At 34.6% G+C, this 21,505-nt stretch overlaps 1 protein-coding gene across 1 annotated transcript in view; it reads left to right on the forward strand.

The window, feature by feature from the left end:
• The first annotated feature begins 3,835 nt into the window (after positions 1-3,835).
• Positions 3,836-21,505, forward strand: part of LOC134538141 (ankyrin repeat domain-containing protein SOWAHB) — a 288,272-nt gene continuing 270,602 nt past the window's right edge. Inside the window, exons 1-3 of the mRNA XM_063379181.1 lie at positions 3,836-3,968; positions 11,079-11,140; positions 12,419-12,784. Coding sequence (XP_063235251.1) covers positions 3,842-3,968; positions 11,079-11,140; positions 12,419-12,784 — 555 coding nt within the window. The 5' untranslated portion in view covers positions 3,836-3,841. The remainder of the gene's footprint in view (positions 3,969-11,078; positions 11,141-12,418; positions 12,785-21,505) is intronic.

Genomic DNA, 21,505 nt, shown 5'->3' on the forward strand with positions numbered 1-21,505 from the left:
GCCAGCGGTTTCTTCCTTGTGATGGTTAGAGACCGGAAAAATTCGCGAATTCATTTCGCGATAGGCTAAAATGCAAATCGATAATACCTCAGTGCTGCCTCTGCTATTGGTTCTAAACTCACCTGGATGACTTTGGGCCAATGAGAAACACCCAACCAAAGCTTTATCGAATCACAGGCTGCTACGCTGGAACGTCTCACAAGACAGCAGCCAATGAGTGGGTGGCATTTCACCGAGTGTACGTAGAACTATGGAGTTCATCCTACAGTTCATTGAACCCGCGAATTTTTCCTGTCCCTAGTGATTGTCGACCGTCTGTAAAAGAGAAGCCACCGCTCTATTCGGCCCAGCCACTAGCCAAGTGGGTCATTCACCCACGTCACTTCACTCTCTCTCTCGGAGGCTGGCGTCCCCGCTTTTACATCCATCAGCCACCTCCCCATCCTTCTGGAATGGTCTCGCACGTCATCAGGGTCGTACCTGACCTTACGAAGCTCCCAGAACAATGTCGTTCTAGTCACACCACTCCACGCGGCGGCCTTTCGAGATCCCGCTAGAACCCTCCAGATAGACGGCTCAGGGTCGATGACAAAGCACCGCGGATGGAGGAAGATGGGGAAGGGGGGGAGGAGGGCAGATAATACACGGCGCGACTGACTGGCCTGCCTTGGGCCCATCCTCTAGTATGCTCGTAACAATATATAACATTACCACCTACATTCACGATAATCAACACCACATAATATTAATCATCATGTTTTTTTGTTTATTTTGTTCCCGGTATCTATTCCTAATTTCTTGAGAGGGTAATTTACGACAATAAATTGGCTAAGCCCTGACTTTTACCGAATATTTTAACTGCAGTAGTTAGTTTCTTACTTATGGGGGGGGGGGTGTTTAGACAAGTTTTTGTGAATGATAACATTCTATTATTTTTAATGAGTAAGAGTTCTTTTTAAATGAGTTTTAAGAGGATACTGTCGCACTAAAATCTCAGGGAACAGTAGGCTTTTAGAAGTCCAACGTTTACACACAGAAATTTAAGTAATGTTTTTGCATGAGAAGAGAAAACTGAACATTTTATTTTTGGGTTTCTATTAGATTTTTTTTCTCTAATTCAAGCGTTTTATGTTTTCGTTAAAAAAAAAGTCATAAATACATAGGCTATGTATTAATGTTAATTAATACATGAAACACACATGTCAAGTTTGAATGAAAGACATGCTTGCAACTAACATGTGTGCAAAACCGGCATTAGATATAGACTACTTGGAAAAACAATTCCTGCGGCTTGTATGTACGAGGCGTATTGGGCCAGACGTGGCAGGAAATGCATTTATTGCAGCCCACTATAAGGTTTACAATAATTATTCTTCCACATGAAGCTCTCTCTGACTTTATGCAGCTAAGCTTGCTGGGATTTTCTTATTCTGTCTTCGCTAGTTATTCTCGTTGAAATCATCGAAGGGATATGTTCGGGCCACACTGACCTCCCCCCCCCCCCCCTCCCTAGGCCTCTGAGGCCAAAAACTTTACTCGTACTCGTACATTTTTTCCTTCACACCAACACGACCACGTGACAATATGTTTGCCTGCTTCACCTGACAAATGTGCATATGCAGTTGGGATGAATGAATCGAGTTTTTGGAAAGGTGTTTTGCATGGGGTGAAGGGTAGTAGTAATTTTTCTGATATGATACATTTTGAGTAAACACTCTTAGAAAAAACCTACTGACTCTCGGTTACGCTGTCACCTTTCCCACTTGTGAGAAATCTAGTTTTTTATATTTTATTATAATCGAATCTGGAACGCCTAGCTCGAGAAACAGATGATCTGTCCACTCAGCCCAAATGGTTCGGCCACATGGGATTATCCGGTGGTTGATGCAAGGAAAAAACAAAAGGGGGTGTTTGGGGGGGGGGGGGGGGGGGAAGAGAGAAACTGACATTCCCTTCCGAAGTGAAAAATAATGTTCTTTTTGTTACTTTGAATAAAAACATGCCAGAAAACGTTTTTTTAAAACTAAATAAAATTACCCTTTCACCCACGACGGAGATTGCATTCCAAAAATAAAATAAAAAATCTCCCAGCCTTTTCCATTTTGAGTTGGATACGCACTGCTCGGCTAAGTTAATAAATAGTAATGTTGTATAATATTTTGGTTCTGGAACTTAGGAAGAATTACTGTTAAGGAACCAAACCAATTTTTGTTATGTATCTTTCTTTCAAGATCACATAAAAAAAACTTCTTAACTGTCCGTTATTTTTATTCTGTCAGTAAAAATTTTATTATAAAAAAATTGATATAATCCTAAATTATGTTCGGGTTATTTTTCACTCTGTTTATTTATTTATTTCTTTTCAACACGTAGGCTACCAATTTTCAGTAGCAGATACAGGAATTCTTTTTTATATGGGATTTAAAAACAGAAAAAATAAGTAGAATTAGTATCTGTGTATTCAAAAAACTTACTACAGCACCCTTCACCAAAATATTAAAAAAAAAACTTAACAACTTCAGAGAAAAAGAGGGGATATATCTCTCAATTACCCCCTCCCCCCCACTTGTTCATAAATCACGTTAGCATCCAACCGCTGGAATTTTTGACAGGATACACTCGCTGACGTTTCAGACAATGTAAAATTAAAATAGTATTTTCGAAAGCGTATTTATTTTGATGCCTTTGTATTATTATATTTTTATATTTTTGTACAACGTGATTTGGCCAATATCTTAAACCCTATTCACAAAAATTATCCAATCGACCAAGGGAGGAGCCAATCTCTTTCATCAACTTTGAACAATAGTTTGTAAGGATTATCTTCAAAATTTCTGAATACATCTCCTGTGGCTATTGCAAAGGGTGGGGAGGGGGTAAGAGGGGAATATATGATATACCCTTCCCTCCCCCACGAAGATATGATTAAATTTGTGATATTTCTGTGAAGGCGATATGTTATTTTTGGTGATGCAGGGTGAACTTTGACAACGCCTGGAACTAAAGTTAGACAGGAGTTGGGGGGTGATAGGTGTTAAGATTGATAATTTAACAGTTCAAACCCCTTGTTTTGACTCAAATTTATTAAATACACAGATTATAATTTTATATATATTTTTTTCAAACCCACCCCGCACCGCCCTTAAAATAAATTCTGTGACCGACGCTAAATAACTCATGTTTTGCGAAAACCCATTGGCAGTTATAGGTTATACAGCATGGCTAAACCATTTAAAAAATTTTATGTGCCTCGTTATCCATCAATCAATCAAATATCTGCATTCAATTCCACACCCATATCTTAACCGGGACTCGAACCCAGAGCCCCTCGCATCGTAAGCCGGCATGGATCCGATACGCTACGGAGGTTGGCAAACCATTAGACGTTTATCTGTATTATTTATTTCGCCGTCAAAAAGTTTGAGGATGGGAAGGGGGAGGAGAAAACTCTTGTAATAGATGCAACAAACGAACCTACACATAAAAAACGTTCCTTTTTTTCTTTTATTTATATAACTAGCTGGTTAGTCAAGCCATCATTTTGTTTTAAAAAAATTTTCCGCACACTTATTTGCAATTAAAATGACGCGAAAAATTCAAACATTCCTTCGTTAAATGATTTTGTATCATGCTGATCCGAAGATCGAAAATTATTTCTAGTACACTTTGATTGGCAGTATGTTTAATTTTTATGAATGTTTTTAAATTGAATTACCTAATAAAATAAAGTATTAAAAAAAAAAAAAAGATAAAATGTTTTGAAGGCCGTCGCCCGTCTCGTGGGCCGCACGCTCTTTTCGCTCTTCACTTGTTTGTTGTTGTACAACTCTGCAAAACAAAAATGGCCGCGCCTAGTGAGTTGTCGCAGGAGGCAATATTAAATTTTATGCTTGCACATGGTGGCAGAGTGACAAACCACGATTTGGTAAAACACTTCAAGAAAATTTTGACTGATCCTGAAACCAGAGGTAACGTTAGTTAATAGAAACGTTTCTCAAGAAAGCATGAGTGCTGACACGGAACGCATGATTGGACACGCCCTGTAGTAGCAGTCGTTTATTATTGTGTTTCCATAGTTTCATCATTATAATTTATATTAGGGATGTTAAGGCAGCAACAGCTTAGTTGTACACAAACGTATTCAGTAATAATAATTGCACATAGTATAGTATCGCATAACCAAAACGTCATAACCTTATTTCGAGCTTTTTGTTTTGAAATGTATGCCAATTAATATGTATGATCTAATTATACATTTAATATAAAATCACGTGTTTTGTTTGTGTGAAGTATAGACTGCAATAGTTTAATTTTGTGATAAAGATACTTTGTAACAGTAAATGATGGAGTACTTATCTAGGGAAGGGGCGCATCCGAAAAATACAAATTAAAATCAAAAAATTCAATTTTTCACTTTGCCACATATATTATAATCATCCGGTTAAATGACGTGATATTTCAAATAGTTTAGTTTACCTGTAAATTAGGTACCATTTTATTGTTTGGTTATGTTAGGTTAGCTTAGTTGCATTAAAACTACTTTGAATATATGTCAACGGTTAGTTGGGTTAAATTAGCTTTGTATAAAATATGCCCTACTGTAAAAATGTGTGAACAGTTTGGTTACGTTTGGTCAGCTACATTTATTACATCATAAGTATTCAATATCTATTCAAAATGTATTATGAATATACCTACCTTATCTAACCCAAAAAACCTTTTGTTATTTGCAAGAATCAGTTACACATGTGAAAATATAACCTTGGGAACATATTAATGAAATCAATGAATCACCATTGCTACAAAATATGAAGAATCAATTAAGAAACATAACTCACTTGCAACGACTTAAAACAGCTCACAACAAGTGAATGTCTGGATTAAAGTATTCAACACGGTGGAAATATTATCCTTCTATGAACATGCTACTGAAATATAATTATGTCTAAGGTAATGATAAATTACAACTATAGATTTACCATTTTACAGAATTATTAGAAAAATTAGTAATAAAAAAAAATTCAGAATTTTATTTTTTGGGTTGAAGCTCTCTTATAATAACTCTTGCAAAACAGCATGTTTCAATTCTCTCTGGATTAAAAAAAACAAACTTGATAATGAAGAGAACAATGAATTCCAGGATAGTGGAGGAAAGGTGGTAAAAAAATTTTTGAAAACGAAAAAATATCCCTGTATGAGTTTATCGATTTAGTGCTTTCATAATTTTACATCAATAAAAATCTATTTTTAATTTCCCTTACTTGCGTAATTTTTCCTGACTTCCTGCACAAATATAGATTTTTCCAGAATGCGGTGAGAATAAAAACTCTGTTTTTTGAAAGAATATTTACATTTAAACAAATTTGCAGCAGTCTTAATGTTGGAGCCGTAACAAACCTTTTCATTTACATTATAATACCCTCAACCTACAAAAACCATAGCTTCCGCGGAACAACTGTAGCATCCCTGAGGAAACCTGGCCTGCCTGACAAAACTACACACTTGTCATTAAAGCAAAACATAAAAATAAAATAAAAAAGATGAGCAAGTGCTCGCCAGTGATGGGTAAACATCTATTCTCTTTAACTAGCAAATTCATGTGTTCTCATTTTTCAAACAGACTTATAATATGAAAATCTTTTCAACGAAGATTTCTTTAAAATAATACAGTATGTGAAAAATATTAAAAATAATGTATTTTTAGAGAAGGAATCTATATATTTTTTCCCCTTTTTTTAAAACCTAACTTAAATTCTGTTTTAACAATATGGTACTATTTATTTCTCAGCGCTAGCCGAACAACAGTAGTGCCCAACGCGTCGCATGTAAATGCCCTAACGCTGAACATGTGACATTTTCCCCTAGACCGGAATATCTTTGCCCACGTTTTTGAGGTTATACTTCTTTAGGCGCTTGGAGGGTGAAATTTTAGTGTGCACGAGAAATGCAATGAAATTAGTATGTACGCACTACACAACAGAAATCTATCAGTTTGAAAGTCTAATAATGCACATGCATGCAGAAACAGATGTAGCCACGAGCTGGAATCACCAAGACGGAGGACCCAGGGGGGATCTACCAAGTGTTTTGAATCATGAAGTTTAGTTTTGTTATAATTTTATTATATTAATTGTAAGTATTATAATACTTGTGTTTAAATTTAACTGTTTATCGAAACATCAATGATCAACAGCACTGTCAAGTAAGTAGCTAGAAAATAAGAACAGTTTTCAACTGCACGATCACTGGAGCAAAGCGAGCTGGCAGTAAGTTTATCAGCTGGAAGTAAGTGAATCGGTGTGATATACATAACTGTTATAACAAGTGATTCATAACACGTTAATTATTTGCAGTAAACTGGCTTAGTGTGATTGAGGCAATATGTGAATGACAATCTTCTTCCAAAGGAATAACATGTCTTGAAAACACTAACTTGTTTACAATGGAAAGTGTGTGATGTTATGCTGAAAAATTTGTGAATTAATGATTAATTTTTTTTTTCAATCCTTAAAGACTTTTGCTATTTGAAAGTATAGAACGTGTAATTATACAATAAAATATTTTACAATACCATCTTACTCAAAGCATCTCATGCCCAATTTAATTTTTTTATTATGTAAATATTAATATTAAAGAATTGGCGTGTATAACACTGCAATGTGTATATTATAAATGCTACCTACGGCTTCTATCTGCTGAATTTAGGGTAATGCTAATGTTTTAACATTGTCAGAAAAGTATGTCATCATTCCAAAGATTCTTAACCAAAGCAAAATTTTAGTAAAATGTTGGTTCTGTAAAAGGTTTTATTGATAAAAAAATCATGATTAAAATTTAAAAAAGGATAATATATTAGTGTATTTAATTTTAATGTATTAAATGATCTAATTTATTATCTCCCGTTTCAGTGTATTCGGAGATATAGTATGTAACATGGTTAAAATTACACCTTCCTACCTTTTACTATATTAGATAGGGAGCAAAGTTTGGAAAATGGTAAAACTAGCAATTCTTTCTTTTCAATGTAGATTATACTAACTTAAATTTTTTTTTCCATTGTATTTAGCTGTAGGAATAGCCATAATAAATTCAAACCTTCCCCATTTTACTTATAAAGAGAGAAAATTTTGAACAATCGTGAAGCATTTGCATTTTTATTATTAACAGGATGGATTACCTGTTGATTTGCATTTTGTCACAAAGAGTTCTGATGCACTTAGTTCCGTATTTATCTATATTGCTATGAAAATAACTGGTGCTCGCAATATCATAAACATACCAAAACCTTTTTTCTAATGGTTTAAATATAACATATGATTTAATCCAATACATGGGGTACCTCTATTCCAAAAGTCATAAAAATTGGTTCAATAATAAATATATGATACTGTGATTGAGAAGGAGTTATGAATTTTTTTCTGTTAACCCTAATTTTTGCCACCCCTTGAGCTATTGGTTGGTGTTATCAATACCTTTCAGACATAAGTTTTATGTAGTGATACTCTTTTACAACTTCAACTGTATGCATTATGTTTTTTTTAGATTAAACAAGAAATTTAGAATTTTTTTTTTTTTTTTAGTTTTCCATTTCTAGACCTACCTTCTTTGTCTGATTTTTCCATTAACAAACTCAATGAAAGATTTTCTATCCCAATATTATATTAATCAGTCTGGAAGTAATTTGTTCAAACTTACAACAGTTATTATGCTCATAAAAAAGTGATGTGTGTGTGTGTGTGTGTGTGTATATATATATATATATATATATATATATATATATATATATATATATATATATATATATATATATATATATAATATTGAGAATAGGTCAGAATTCGACCTACAAACTTCGACTGCAGGCTCATCATTGGACGAAAACAAAACTTCTTTGGTGAGGAGGCTACAATTTTCGAGCGTTACGAAAATTCCGATCACATAATGGGGTTAGTAGGTAGGTATGTGGTGGGGCAACCGGTACAGGACTAGATGACCGGGGAGAGGCAGTAATGACGCTACGTACTTGCACACTCGCATGCTTGCACACTCGCATAATTGCATACTTGCATACTTTATGCCTGTATGTTTATATAAAGTAAACTCCCTATTATCCGCGGGCGGATGATCCGCGGTGCGGATTATCCGCACATGCTACGAAAAAATACAGCACATATGTAAATCTGTATTTTATTACAAGTAAGCAAATTTGAACTCTACTGACGAGTGTATTGTGTGCAGTATACAGTAAAATGCCACAGGCCCTCAACTCATGCAGTAGGCTGGCATGCGTTGCTATTTTTGTCTCTGTCGCACTTTGTTTCTAGTCGCATGGTTGAGCACTTTTATGTTTACATTACTGAAATGTTTTGTATGTTAGTTATTCAGTAAAATACTAACATTTTAGCATCAATTAATTTTTTTTTACTATTAATTGTAACTTTTACTGTACATAAATTTTTAGATTTTTAAGTTCAAATTAATGTTTCCTTTTTTTGTTTCCCATTTTCGGCTCTTTTGCTGACTATCCGCGATTTTCACTATCCGCGGTGGCCCTGCCACTTAATTTAGTGGATAATCGGGAGTGTACTGTACTTGCATACCTTACACTCACATACTTTCACAATTGCGCAATACCATAATTTAACGCTCGCATGGTTGCATACCTACATTTTTTTTTTATCTGCAATCTTAGCCAAAGATAATTTTGTTTCCTATAACTAATGATATAATAAGCAAGAAGTTTCACTTCTGTTATGTGTGGACTCCACGGAAGAAAAAAATATTTTATATTTTTTTTGGTTCTCCATGGAAACGTATGCATTTAGCATTTTCTCTTGTCACTGTTGAGCACTTTCAACTAATTAAATCTTTATATATATAAATCCAGTTTCCTGATGTTTGTTTCCAGTGAACTCTTCACCAAGTCAACCGATTTCGATGAAAATTGGCATTTATGTGTAATTTTTTCCAACTTGAGAGATATGATAGTTTTTATTTCGATTAATGGTCTTAATAATTTATAATTAATAATAAACTTATTATCAATGTTGATTGGTGTTTAAGCCCGGGAAACAGTGGGTACTTCGTCTCCATGTCAACGTTGCGTGCTTGAGAGTCGGGAAACCATCGGTGCTATTCGTTTTTCCTTTGGTACATTACAAAGCATTGTGTTAAGTTTTTGTTAAAATTAATTAATTTTCATTTTATTTCATTTATTATAACTGTAAATAAGATATTTGGTCTCATTTTTCCCCCCCATTAATACAACCGTGCGAAGCCGGGTCGGGCAGCTAGTATAATGTAAATATAAATCAAAAACATTTTGTGTTGTTATTTGCTTCTTGTCACATAGGCGTTGTTGTTTCTTAAGCAATGATGTGTTAAATTTTCATATTTGAGAGGTTTTTTTATCTACTGGAGCCAATCTATCTATCCAGAGAATTAAGTATAGCCTGAGTTTTTTTTGGATGGGGTTGCACGTAATGGGTCAATACATCCTCGCATTCAATGTGTCAAGAGACCTGATGTTCAATCATCAAATGAAAGCAGTAATAATGGATTATTTTGCTGTTGAATGAATCTTCAAAATCCTTGTGCCTATTCTCTTCTCATTGTCTAATTCTGTACAGACCCATCAAAAGTGCACTCATTGTACCAGGAGTGGCCATCCTTCAGTAAGTGAAGGCCATTGATAATAAAAATTTGTAGGCTAGTTTGGTAACCAATCAGGTCTCATGGTCCAGCGATTATTTAACACTGCAAAGTTCATGAAAACACTCATAAATTATGACACCCTGCAAATAGTGGTCTAAGACAGGTCCAAAATGTTGATGAGGCTGAAATTACTTCAATTTAGAATGGATTTGTGCCTCAATAAAAGAGTTGGGAAATATGATTTATGAATTTATTTATTTATTTTTTTTTTTGCGGAGAAATTCACATTTTTCGCCATCACTTAATTAAAATGCAGTCTTCAGAGAAACAGGACAAAACAATTTCACCGCTCGAAAATTCATCATAGGATAAGCTGACAATACTGAACACTGGAAGATTTTGCACAGAAATGTGATTATCGAAGTTGAAATCCTGTGGTTGTTTCATGTCTACAGTAGATCTAAGGAAAAAACTGTTCTTGAGATGACTATTAGCATTGATCGTAGTATCATCAAAGGCAGCATGCCTTCATCGATGGTAAAAAAAAAATTGTAATTAAAAATTAAAAAAACATTGTTAGCGAGTCTCTCAGTACTCGCCAGTTATTTGTGTGTAAACATCTGATCTCGGTAACGAACAAATTCATGTGTTCTCATGTTGCAAATAAACTTATAATAGGAAAGTAGAACACAAAATTTAACATAGAATTCTTTAAAACAATGCTGAGCATGATAATTATATGAAAAGTATTCATTTTAGGGAAAAATGGTAAAATTATTCCCCTGTTTAAAACCTAACAATAACTCTGTTTAACAAGGTGGGAAATCCAAAATATTTATAAAGAAAATAACATTTTTATTGAATTGAAATTTATTTTGCCAATACTGATTAAGTTGATTCCATATTTTTAAATTCACCCCTGTTACAACTTAAGAGGTGATATTTCGGAAAATGTTTAACAAGAGAAGATATAATTATTTTTACATTAATGACTTAAATTTTTTTTAGAAGCAATTATCCTGTTCATGAAATTTGGCATTTAATTTTTTTGACTGATATATTTTACATTTTATTTAATAATGTAAAAGAGCTAATTATTGTATTTTAGGAGTTAGTGTTGTTTTCTATTTTTTTTTCTCAATAAAATCTAACTATGCAAGTTACAGATAGCTACAGAAAGAAATATGCGACTGATGTTTTATTTGATAGAAATTAAGTTCTTTTAAAAGTGTATAGGTTTAACGTTATGTAATGTAAATATGAGGTATCACACAAATATATACACACACACTTAAACTTTGTTCCCTAAGTGTAGATAAGGTAGTATTCGCATTGGATAAGCTCAACGAAATAGTTGTCACTTTTGCATGGGTGCAAGTTGAAACATCATGCATGTGTGTTTATGTAGTGTTTGGTGATTTCAGATGCTGCCAGAAATTCATTTAAGGAGTATGTCAATACCATAGCCACCATACGAAATGAGCAGGTATTGTTTTATCATGTACCTACAGCTTTTAGTGTAGTAATAATATAGGTACCTAACTGTAAATTCATGCTTACCTGAAAACCTTTGGAATCAACCGTAAAAAGAAAATACCTCCTGTATGCTGGGCACAAAAAATCTTGTTCGTAGACTGGAATATATCAATTTGAGTTGGTGCCATACTAAGAAAAGTAATTTTTTTCATTAAACATTTTTCAAACCAGTCGTATATTTGAAATTGGTGAGTTAAAACACTGTTTTATTTTCCTTTACTTACATAAGATTAAGATTTAGCGTAATAGCCTTGCCTGATGCCTTCCTAAAGGTCGCTAGGCTCATGACAACGTGATTTAGCATTAAAATGTAAGCATGAATCAGCTGTAATCAAGTTTTGTGTAAATGAGGTTTGGTAATCAGAGATGTAATTGTTCCATATAACGTATCCAATTTTATCCCTTTATCCTGATGGCATAATCCTGCATACATTGATCCCGGGGTACACGATGCTGACTGTTTTTAATTTAGTACATTGAAAGATCCTGGCCGAACCGAAACTCTTAACATCACAACACAAACAAATTATTTAGGATCTTTTGACGTAATAAACAGCGATCACCATGACATCAGGATCAAGGGATTAACTTGGATACATGACATGGGACTTTTACCATAAAATATAGTTAGAAAAATAAATGTGTTGAAAAAGTTTATTTTTTATTGAATTTTTCAGGATGAAAAGTACTTGGTGTTGAAAAAGTTTATTATTTATTGAATTTTCCAGGATGAAAAGTACTTGGTGTTGAAAAAAAGTTTATTATTTATTGAATTTAAAGTACTTGGTGTTGAAAAAAAGTTTATTATTTATTGAATTTTCCAAGATGAAAAGTACTCAGTGTTGAAAAAGTTTATTACTTATTGAATTTTCCAGTATGAGAAGTACTTGGTGTTGAAAAAAAGTTTATTATTTATTGAATTTAAAGTACTTGGTGTTGAAAAAAAGTTTATTATTTATTGAATTTTCCAAGATGAAAAGTACTCAGTGTTGAAAAAGTTTATTACTTATTGAATTTTCCAGTATGAGAAGTACTCGGTGTTGAAAAAGTTTATTATTTATTGAATTATCCAGGATGATAAGTACTCGGTGTTGAAAAATGTTATTATTTATTGAATTTTCCAGGATAAGTACCTACTTGGTGTTGAAAAAGTTTATTATTTATTGAAGTTTCCAGGATGAATGTACCTACTTGTTGAAACAGTTTATTAATTATTGATTTTTTCCAGGATGAAAAGTACTTGGTGTTGAAAAAGAAGTACCGCCAGGCCGGGTCCAGCATTGGCTCGATGGACAGCGCCCCGGTCTCCCCCGCGCCCGGCATGGACCGCCCGGCCGCGTCCCCTCCGCCGGAGGAGCCCCAGTCCCCGTCCCGCCAGCCGCCCCCGTACCGCCCTCCCCCCGAGCCGACGCCCCCCGCGTCCCCGCGCTCCGCCCCGCAGCCGGCCGGCGAGGAGTCCTGGGAGGGCCAGCCCACCCCGCCGGTGCCCCCCCGGCGCAAGAGCAGCGACAAGCTGCGGGCCGAGAACAAGGAGAACGTGCCGGAGTCGGGCCGGAGGCCCAGGACCATAGGAGCCGAGTCGGGACTGGACGAGGTGAGTTACTCACACCCCTAGCGAGGCGACTCGACCGCAGAGAATCATCCTCGCGTTCAGGTTCGAGTCTCGGCCCACCCGTCTTGATCTCGATCTCCTGTGCAGGGGTGTACGCATTCCCACAAGCAGATGGGAATAATTTGAAAGAAAACAGAGGGCAAAGTGGTTCTATTCCCCCCCTCTCCCCTACCCTCCCCTTCCCAAAACCCTCCCCCCCCCCTCCACCACCTAACATACATTCTGCCTATGCATTCATTTTATATAATAATTTTTTTTTTGTTATTTATTTTAGCTTTAGATGTCAGCCAATAACTTGACACTAGTAAACTTTTAATTATTTTTTTGTGCTTTATAGTTTTTTTAGCATATCATTTACCTATGTAATTTTTTTTTAATATTCCAAATAGTGTTTTATTAATTTTAAAACATAATCATTAATACAATGGCTCATTTGTTCAGGCAGTCAATATTCTATATGTTCAGTTGACAATTATTAATGGCTTGTACAGTAACTTTGATGTTGCAACATTAATTTTAAATGATTATGTTTAATTTTGCGATATTTGGTAACAATTATTTCAGACAGAAAGGCAAAGAATGTTTTGCAAAGTAAAATACGTTTCTTGTTTTCACTATACAAACCTAGTATTTTTAAAATTATTTTTAGAATACTAATATATTTAGATAATATCCTCGTTAATAATATTGTGGGGAGTTTCGTCAGCCTTCTCATATGTCTTTAGTGACTTTGTGTGCTTTTGTTTGTATTGCAAAAAAATTTCATTTGTTTTCCTAATATACACATGGATAGAAGATATTTGGTATATGGCAATGTTAATTTTCAAATGATCAGTAAGCGTATGCAAACTGAAAACATTATTTTAAGTGAGGCCTCTTGTCATGGATGTGCCAAGTATTGTAAGAATGGGGGAAGGGTTTTTGGGGAGGGGGGAATGATGATATTTTTGAATAATGTTTATAGCAATGTGAGATTTTAAACAATGTATTATGGACATTGTTCTAGCAAAGGTTTGCAATGAATCATTATCAAAACCTGGATTTGCTATGAAATAAAATTATATTTAAAAAAACAACTAAATAACAAACTTTAGTTGTATGAACTAAAAAGTAAAAAAAAAAAAATCTTTAAATTTAAGTAATTTGTTCAACAGCTACAGAATTAACTACAACTCTCGATAATGAATTTTTTTTAATACAAAAGCTTAAAATAAGAATCAAGTAATAAACAAAACAATTAATTTTAATGGAAACAAAAAAAGCATGGGCTGCTTGATATCTGTTGTCAAAATTAACATATTTTAATTGTCCTTACTTTCAAAAATTGGAAGCAAATGACCTCTCCCCTGAAGGGGGTTGGTTGGGATGTTGAGGACCCTGAATGGCTCGGAAACACTCCCAGATTGAAAAAAAAGAATAAATTTTCAAAATTTTTTGGTATTGACTCCTCCTCGCTTCCTCCCTCAAGGGTGCAGTCAATTTCGGGCAAATTTCCCACCATGCCCTGGACTTTGGATATACATAAAGCATGGTTATTGCCCATAGCATAAGTAGTGTTTTTTTGCCCCTATGGAACCCCCTACCTTTTTTTTTCTCTCTCTCTTAGGGTCAAAGTCATGAAATTATTGTATTGTCTTTGTGATTACATATACTTGCGAAGTTTCAAATCGATATGACAATTAGAAGTAGGTTAAAATCGACTTACAAGATTTGATTACATAGTTACAAGTAAAGCTAATAGAAGCGTGTTAAAAAGTTGCGTGCAATGTTTTTTCCAAATTGGAAAAGGTGAGTTTTTTTTTGTCTTGATGTTTTATTTATTTATATTTCAATATAAAAGTAAATGTAGGGAATAAAGTAGGGTGTGAGAGACATACTTTGCTCCCCCCAACTCCTCCGCATGTTTACTGTGGAGGGGGGGGGGGGGTGGCTGCGTCCTTGCTGGCACGGCCATCTGCAGGTCACAAAAGTCACGAAAAACTTAAAAGAAACTGTAGGAATGATCATGAAAGTCACAAAAAGTCCCATAATAAACAGTATCTGTATTGGAAGTCAAGAAACATAAATTTCTAGCAACCTTTGCTAATTGTTATCTTTAAAAGATTTGTGCAATGGGAGTGCATGACTTGATGTAAGTTTTTGGACATACGCCATTGCTAAGTCGCATCAGTCGCACCTGTGTTTCTTAGCAATGGCGTATGTCCAAAAACTTACATCAAACCTTTGCTAACTTGCATTATTTTTTTTTTTTTACTTCATTTGATGGTTCTCATTATAAATAAGTATTTGGAAACTGCCTCTTAAATCATGTGGAAATTATTTCGGAAAAGGTTTTAGCTTTCTAGGTTAAAATCAGTACGTTCCTGTGAAATATTTATTTTGCTTTACATTTGGAAATGTTTAATTTTGTTTATATATATATAATAATCAATTGCCTCATGTATGAAAGATCATCACTTGAGAACTGCTTTATTGATATGGTTGTTATTTTTTTTGTGTTACATAATTGTCAAGACAATGTTTGTATGAAAAAAATTTTTTGGAAAATCCACCGGAAAATTTTGAAACATTCGTTCAGTTTGAGAGTTTTGCTGTCACAGGTTTTCATAACAACAACAATTTCCACATTAAATATTTCAGTGTTTAATCAGTGGTTATCATATCTTTGGTGCATTCATAACCTTCAAATGTTTTCATAACATAACATAACCTTAAAATTCATCAAATTCCACATTAAATATTTCACAGTTTTATCAGTGTTTATCATATCTTTGGTGCATTCAAAACTGTAACATGTTTTATTAGCATAACATAACCGTTAAAATTATCAAATTGAAACATTCAATTGATTTCAGTTCGTAATTAATTGACATAAATGCTACCAGTGAGGAATTGAAATATTGGTCGGCGTACGTACAACGAAATCCAAATACTTGATCGTCGAATAGCGTAGACACCGTTTGAAAGAAAATCGTATAAGAATTTCTCAAGTGCAATCCATTGTGACTCCAGAACAACGGATACAGTCGAGTTTGACTTTCTCAGTTGGAGCCTACACACAAATAATTTTGAACTGCGACAAAACAGCCATATTCCTTATTTCTTTCAGCAGCAGTTTGGATGTTCATGTGCTCAGTCCTCAGTTGAACAAAATGTCCTAAAGAGGAAACAAATTTTTCCAGGAATGAATACTTTTTAATATAAAACTTCACTTATTAAAAATTTTTTAAAAGAGTCTTCCAGTTATCGCTTGTGATGTGTAAACATTTAACCTCGGTAATGAGCACGTTCATGTGTTTCATGTTGATCATGTTGCAAATAAACTCATAATAAGAAACTCAGACACAAAATTTAAAGTAGGATTCTTTAAAATAATGCTGAGTGTGATAAACATACTGATCAATAAAATATTCGCTTTTCAAACATATCAAAATTTTCTCGAATCGCACACTTACTTTATGCACACGCTGCTAGAATTCGCTGCTTGAATCGTAAATGTTGCTAGCCACCATCACCCGCAGATGGCAGCATGAAATAAATGGAAATTTTAAACGGCTCCGATAAAATCGAAAATGACTTCAAAAAACCTTAACCCCTGCTTTGGACCTGATTTTCGACAAGGGATTTTATGAAAATACTGTCCATCTTTTTATAATTCACTAAAAAGTTGGTACTTAAAGTTTTTGCACATGTTATAGGTTATAATTCTGTGGCATTACTAAAATACTAACCTAAAATATTTTCAAACACAGTTAATAACACTAAGTATAAGTTATATGTTTGGTTTGTTTAAACTACATAAATCAGTCTGTAAATAATTACTAAAAACAAACCTTAACCGTATTGAGCTGATTCAACAATATTATATTATTAAAAAAAAGTAAAAATTATTGTACATTGCTGTTAATAAGGGCGTGCTCTACTGCTATGCTACCGAGCATGTTGATATGTTGCAAGAGGAATATGTATTATAATTTTTGTAATGCCGGTTTTCTTAGGTATTTTAATACTTGAGATTACTTTTTACAATGACTATTTTAGTTTATCAAATATATTCCAGGGTAGTTTCACTATCATAAAGTTTCATTTGGCACACCGGTACATTTGTTATGTACCCTAATGGTTACGAAAGGGACTATAAACGGGCATATGTTACTACACGTGGGTCCGCCATCTTTGTGTCACATTTCCATTCCATTTTCATGAAATTACATTACTCCTACCTATTGCTGTGTTCCAAGAACTAAAATGTTTACACATCGATAAAGTCAATAATTATGATGAAGGCAAGCCCTGTATTCTAATATGCGCCCACTTATTAAGAAATGTTGAAACATAAAAAAAATTGTTATTTTTTAATAATAGCGATAACAGAGTTTGTGTTTTATAACCACTTCCTTTGATTCAGATTCTTCCAGTTGATATTTGACATCATAGTTGCTTTCCCACATAGGAGAAATTGGTCACACTGTTTTAAACCCAGACGCAAAAGATGGGTAATAAGTTTGAAGCCTTTGTCTCTTGCATCTGTTACATCGTAGTTCCCCGAATGGATGGACCAATTTCAATCTTTTTTTTTTTTTTATTTGAAGGCTGATTTAATACAGATGGTGTTTAGCTATATTTGATGAAAATCTGTTCAGCTGTTTAAAGATCGTCAACCCTTTTTCCAGTCGGTGTAGGTATTTTGTTTATGTAGCGGTCCCCCGAAACCTTTAAGAATAAAATATTAATTTAAAATTAACAAATTGATTTTATTTTTTTTACTTTTTAATATTTATTTTTTGTCTTTTTTTTACAAATTTAATTATATTTTTGTTACGTATGTGTACCATTGTTTTTTTGAGGTTCAACTGTAATAAATAGATTCATTAAATGTATTCTTTTTAGGCATGGTTATAGTGACTGTTCTATCTGATTTACGTATTGATGTAAGTTCATTTTTATTTATCGTTGTGGGTGATTCATGAAGCTTCACAAACCTGATCGGTTATGCACGAACAACAGGGTATCCAGCATCAGGGTGAAACAGGGAAAATCTGAAATAGTCAGGGAATTTTTAAATCCTGAAAATAATCATGGAATAGAGATTACAGGGATATATATACGTATATGTTAAGTCAGGGAATTTGAATGAACTGGTTATACAATGGCTGAGCATGTATTGCTAACATGTGTGTATCTCTGTGTGTATGGTTGGCCTGTACATTTGTTGTGATAAGTTAAGTAGCTTAATATGTAGGATTAATTAATGATTAGTTTGTGGTTTTGAAAGTACTGTGTAGTTAACATAAATTTTTAAATTATAGTTTTTGTTTTATCTATTTTTTTAATTTTATGTTTGTTTTGTGTACTTTTTCTCTGTAAGGAACGAGACCACCATTTAAGAGCACATATTAAAAAATAATAATTAACTTTTTTTTTCCTGTAATTTGAAATAATTTCTTAGCTTATATTTTTTATGTGTTTACTTTTTTTACTATTGAATGTTTATTTTTATTTGTAAATTATATACTTTTTTTTTTTTAATTTTTGTTTACATGTAACGCAAAGCGGTTTCCACATCTTAGTTTTGCCACATGTTGGAATAAGACTGATAAAAAAAACTGTACAAGTAATGTTTAAGTATACTTGAGTTCAGTCTCTGTTCCAATGCAGTTGTGCCGACGTGCCCGTAGTTTGGAACAATCCAAAACTGTTAAATGTTACTGGCCATAAATATGAATGTGACCTGAGTACAAAGCATAACTTGTAAGGTTTCTAATGAATTCTATAAGCAGTATACTTACTTGTAATTTCATCCTACAAGCAGAGTTAACTCATAAATATAAAAAACAAAATTCACAATGCAATTGGCGCCTTCTTGTTCCCAAGCCTCGGCGATTTTGTCCTCCCATCCCCCCCCCCCCCCCTCCTTTTTACCCTTCCACCAACTCAACAGCCCTGGTGCTGTTTTTTTTTTTTTTTTTTTTTGTGATGTGAGGCTGAATTCCATCTGTGATGGTGCCTAGGAGTGTGCAGACAATCAATATCAAAAGAACAATCTATATGTTATTATTCAGTTGGCATATGTTAATGGCCTGTACAGTAACTTTAATGTTGCAGCATTATTTTACATAATGTTGTATTGAATTTTGCATTGAACTGTGCATACGCCCCTTTGCGGTACAGTCCGGGTTTACCCAGAAATGAATCCTGGAGCCGCCCGTTGTTGTAAAGCCACTTAAATCGAAATTGGGCATGAGTAATTTTTTTCTTCCATGTTTTTTTCCCCTAACCTAACTAAAACTAAGTGTATTTGTTTGGGAGGGGTCTGGGTAGGGTAGACTCTAAGTGCGTCTCAGGCCGAAGCCCATACGCTCTAATCATGCAGGGTGTTAGCCATGCAGGAGGGGTAGCATGCATCGTGTGCTAGGAGGGGGATTGGCCAGCCATGGCAACGTTTTAGCCATGACTAACTCCCCTCACTGACTATTCTAGGTTAAAAACTAGATAAGTTGGGCCCAGGTAAAACCTGCATGGACACAGGGAAAACCCCTGGGCACTTACATGCGGGATGCAAAATTTCATGCATTAATTACACGCGGGTTGGCCAAGGGAATAAAAGGATGGCTCAGGAAGAAGAGTTGGAAGAGTAGGAAATATCTACTAAGCAAGGGCGGGCACTTGGACATTTCTGTCCGCATTGGGGGTTTTGGGCATTACTGGTTGTTAGGGGTCGACTATAGTCGTTTCCCGAAAGCCTGCAGTCAGCCAATTCTTCTTCCGCTGCCACTTGAAGCACTCATATGTGTGTGTGTATAAAGGGGGGGGGGGGGAAGGGGGCGGCGGGTGGATGTTGGTCAGGTGATAATTCGGGACGATGACGTAATAGACGGCTGACGGAGCGTTTGGCTCGGCAGTGTGAACTTGGCTGCAGTCTGTCTGGTGTTGTGTTCGGTGGCTGGGCATTTAGCCGTCACCTAGCAGCCCAGTAGTGATTTTTTTTGAACGATGGACGTCGATTCGGGTTGCGCAGATGTCCCGTCTATAACAATAAACGTAAGTTATCGACGATTTAATGGAAACTTCTTTTGTCTTGGGGGGGGGGGGGGGGCAACATTTTTCGAGCGTTACAGAAAATTCCGATCGCACGAGGGGGAACAGCTAGGAGCGTGGTGGGGGAACCGGTAGAGGAGGAGAGTGCGTCAGCGGCGACGCCACTCCAACGCATGCTCCAGCGGTCGAATTGGGAAGACGGCAAGGGGGAGGGGTAGAAATGACGCAGCAGTGAACGCTACGGAATTCTCGTAACGCTGCTTGTGTTTTGTCGTCTCCTCAGTTTTCGTAACGGCTGACGATTGACGCTGCCATATTTCTTTCATTTTTATTTAAAGAACCTACAGTTTATTTAAACGTGTGGAAAAGAGTTATTGATTTTGAGCAATTTAGTTTAGAATTATCATTAATTTTTATGTGGATAGTGTCATCGAAAATGAAAAAAAAATCTCTTATCTATCCCTAAAAAGCAAGAAGTATCACTTCTGTCATGAATGGACTCCACGTGCACAATTTTTTTTGTAAAAGTACTAAACCTTATGGACTTTAGAAATGTACAGATAGTAAAATTTTATGTGAGCGTACTGCCATTCTAAGTATTTTTTTTTTGCAAACTAATTTTACTGATTTTGAAAGAATTATTTTTTTATATATTGCTATTAAGACTTTTAAGTTTTAGTTTGTATTTTAAGTTATGCTTGGCAGTTTTCAAAATAATGTACATCTCAGGTGAACTTCGTGACTTAAGTATAGTTTTATTTAGTTTATTTTGCAGTTAATTATGGTGTAACCATCTCTTTTATTTGGTACGCACTTCTGCAAAACCTTTTTACGGACTTGAATTAAACAAATAAATTACCTTTAATATAACTTTTTTTTTTGTAATTTCTGCAAATTATTTGAAATTCTCATGCTTTGCTTTTAGTATAGGGTGTAGTTAGTTCATTGTAGTATGTTTTTTGTAATATTTTGTTGATGCGCATCATCATCATCATCATCGTCATCAGATTCAGAAGCTGTTGAAATTGTGTCCAGAAACTAATTTTTTCCCCAGAAAACATAATTTTATCTAGTGTAAGCTTAGGGTTCTTCAGATCGAACAAAAGCCACAAAAATATAAGGAAACTGGAGGATTGGTCATGAAAATTACAAAAATGCCCCAAAATCAACTGTAAATGTCGCGAAAGACACGGAACTTAGATGTCCAGCATCTGTTTGCTAACTTTGCGTTTAGATTTTTTGACTCCTAATTTAAATGTTACAGTAGCACATTATATACAAATAGTTGGAGTCTGAGCCCTTCAGTCATGTCGAAATTATATCTGAAAATTTTTCTCTTTGTATAACACAAAAATTTGTACATTCCTATGAATAGTACTTATAGCCTATGTATTTCATGTTAGGTTTTATTTTTGCTTATATGACAAAAAACTAACCCTGTGATATAAAAAATTGTAAGAAAAAGTGATTAAAGGTATATGTCCTATTCCATGTCATTATTTTATATTTACTTTCCACATGGTTAAACATTCTGACTCTTTTGAGTGGCTGAACTTTCACAAAATGTATGTATGTATATATATATATCATACTTTTTGCTCAGTTAGCTGGCGAAGGTCCTTTTTATATCATTTTCGTGCAGTATTGATAAGGAGACTGAAATGG

This window comes from Bacillus rossius, chromosome 13 (assembly GCF_032445375.1).
Source record: "Bacillus rossius redtenbacheri isolate Brsri chromosome 13, Brsri_v3, whole genome shotgun sequence".
NCBI lineage: Eukaryota > Metazoa > Arthropoda > Insecta > Phasmatodea > Bacillidae > Bacillus > Bacillus rossius.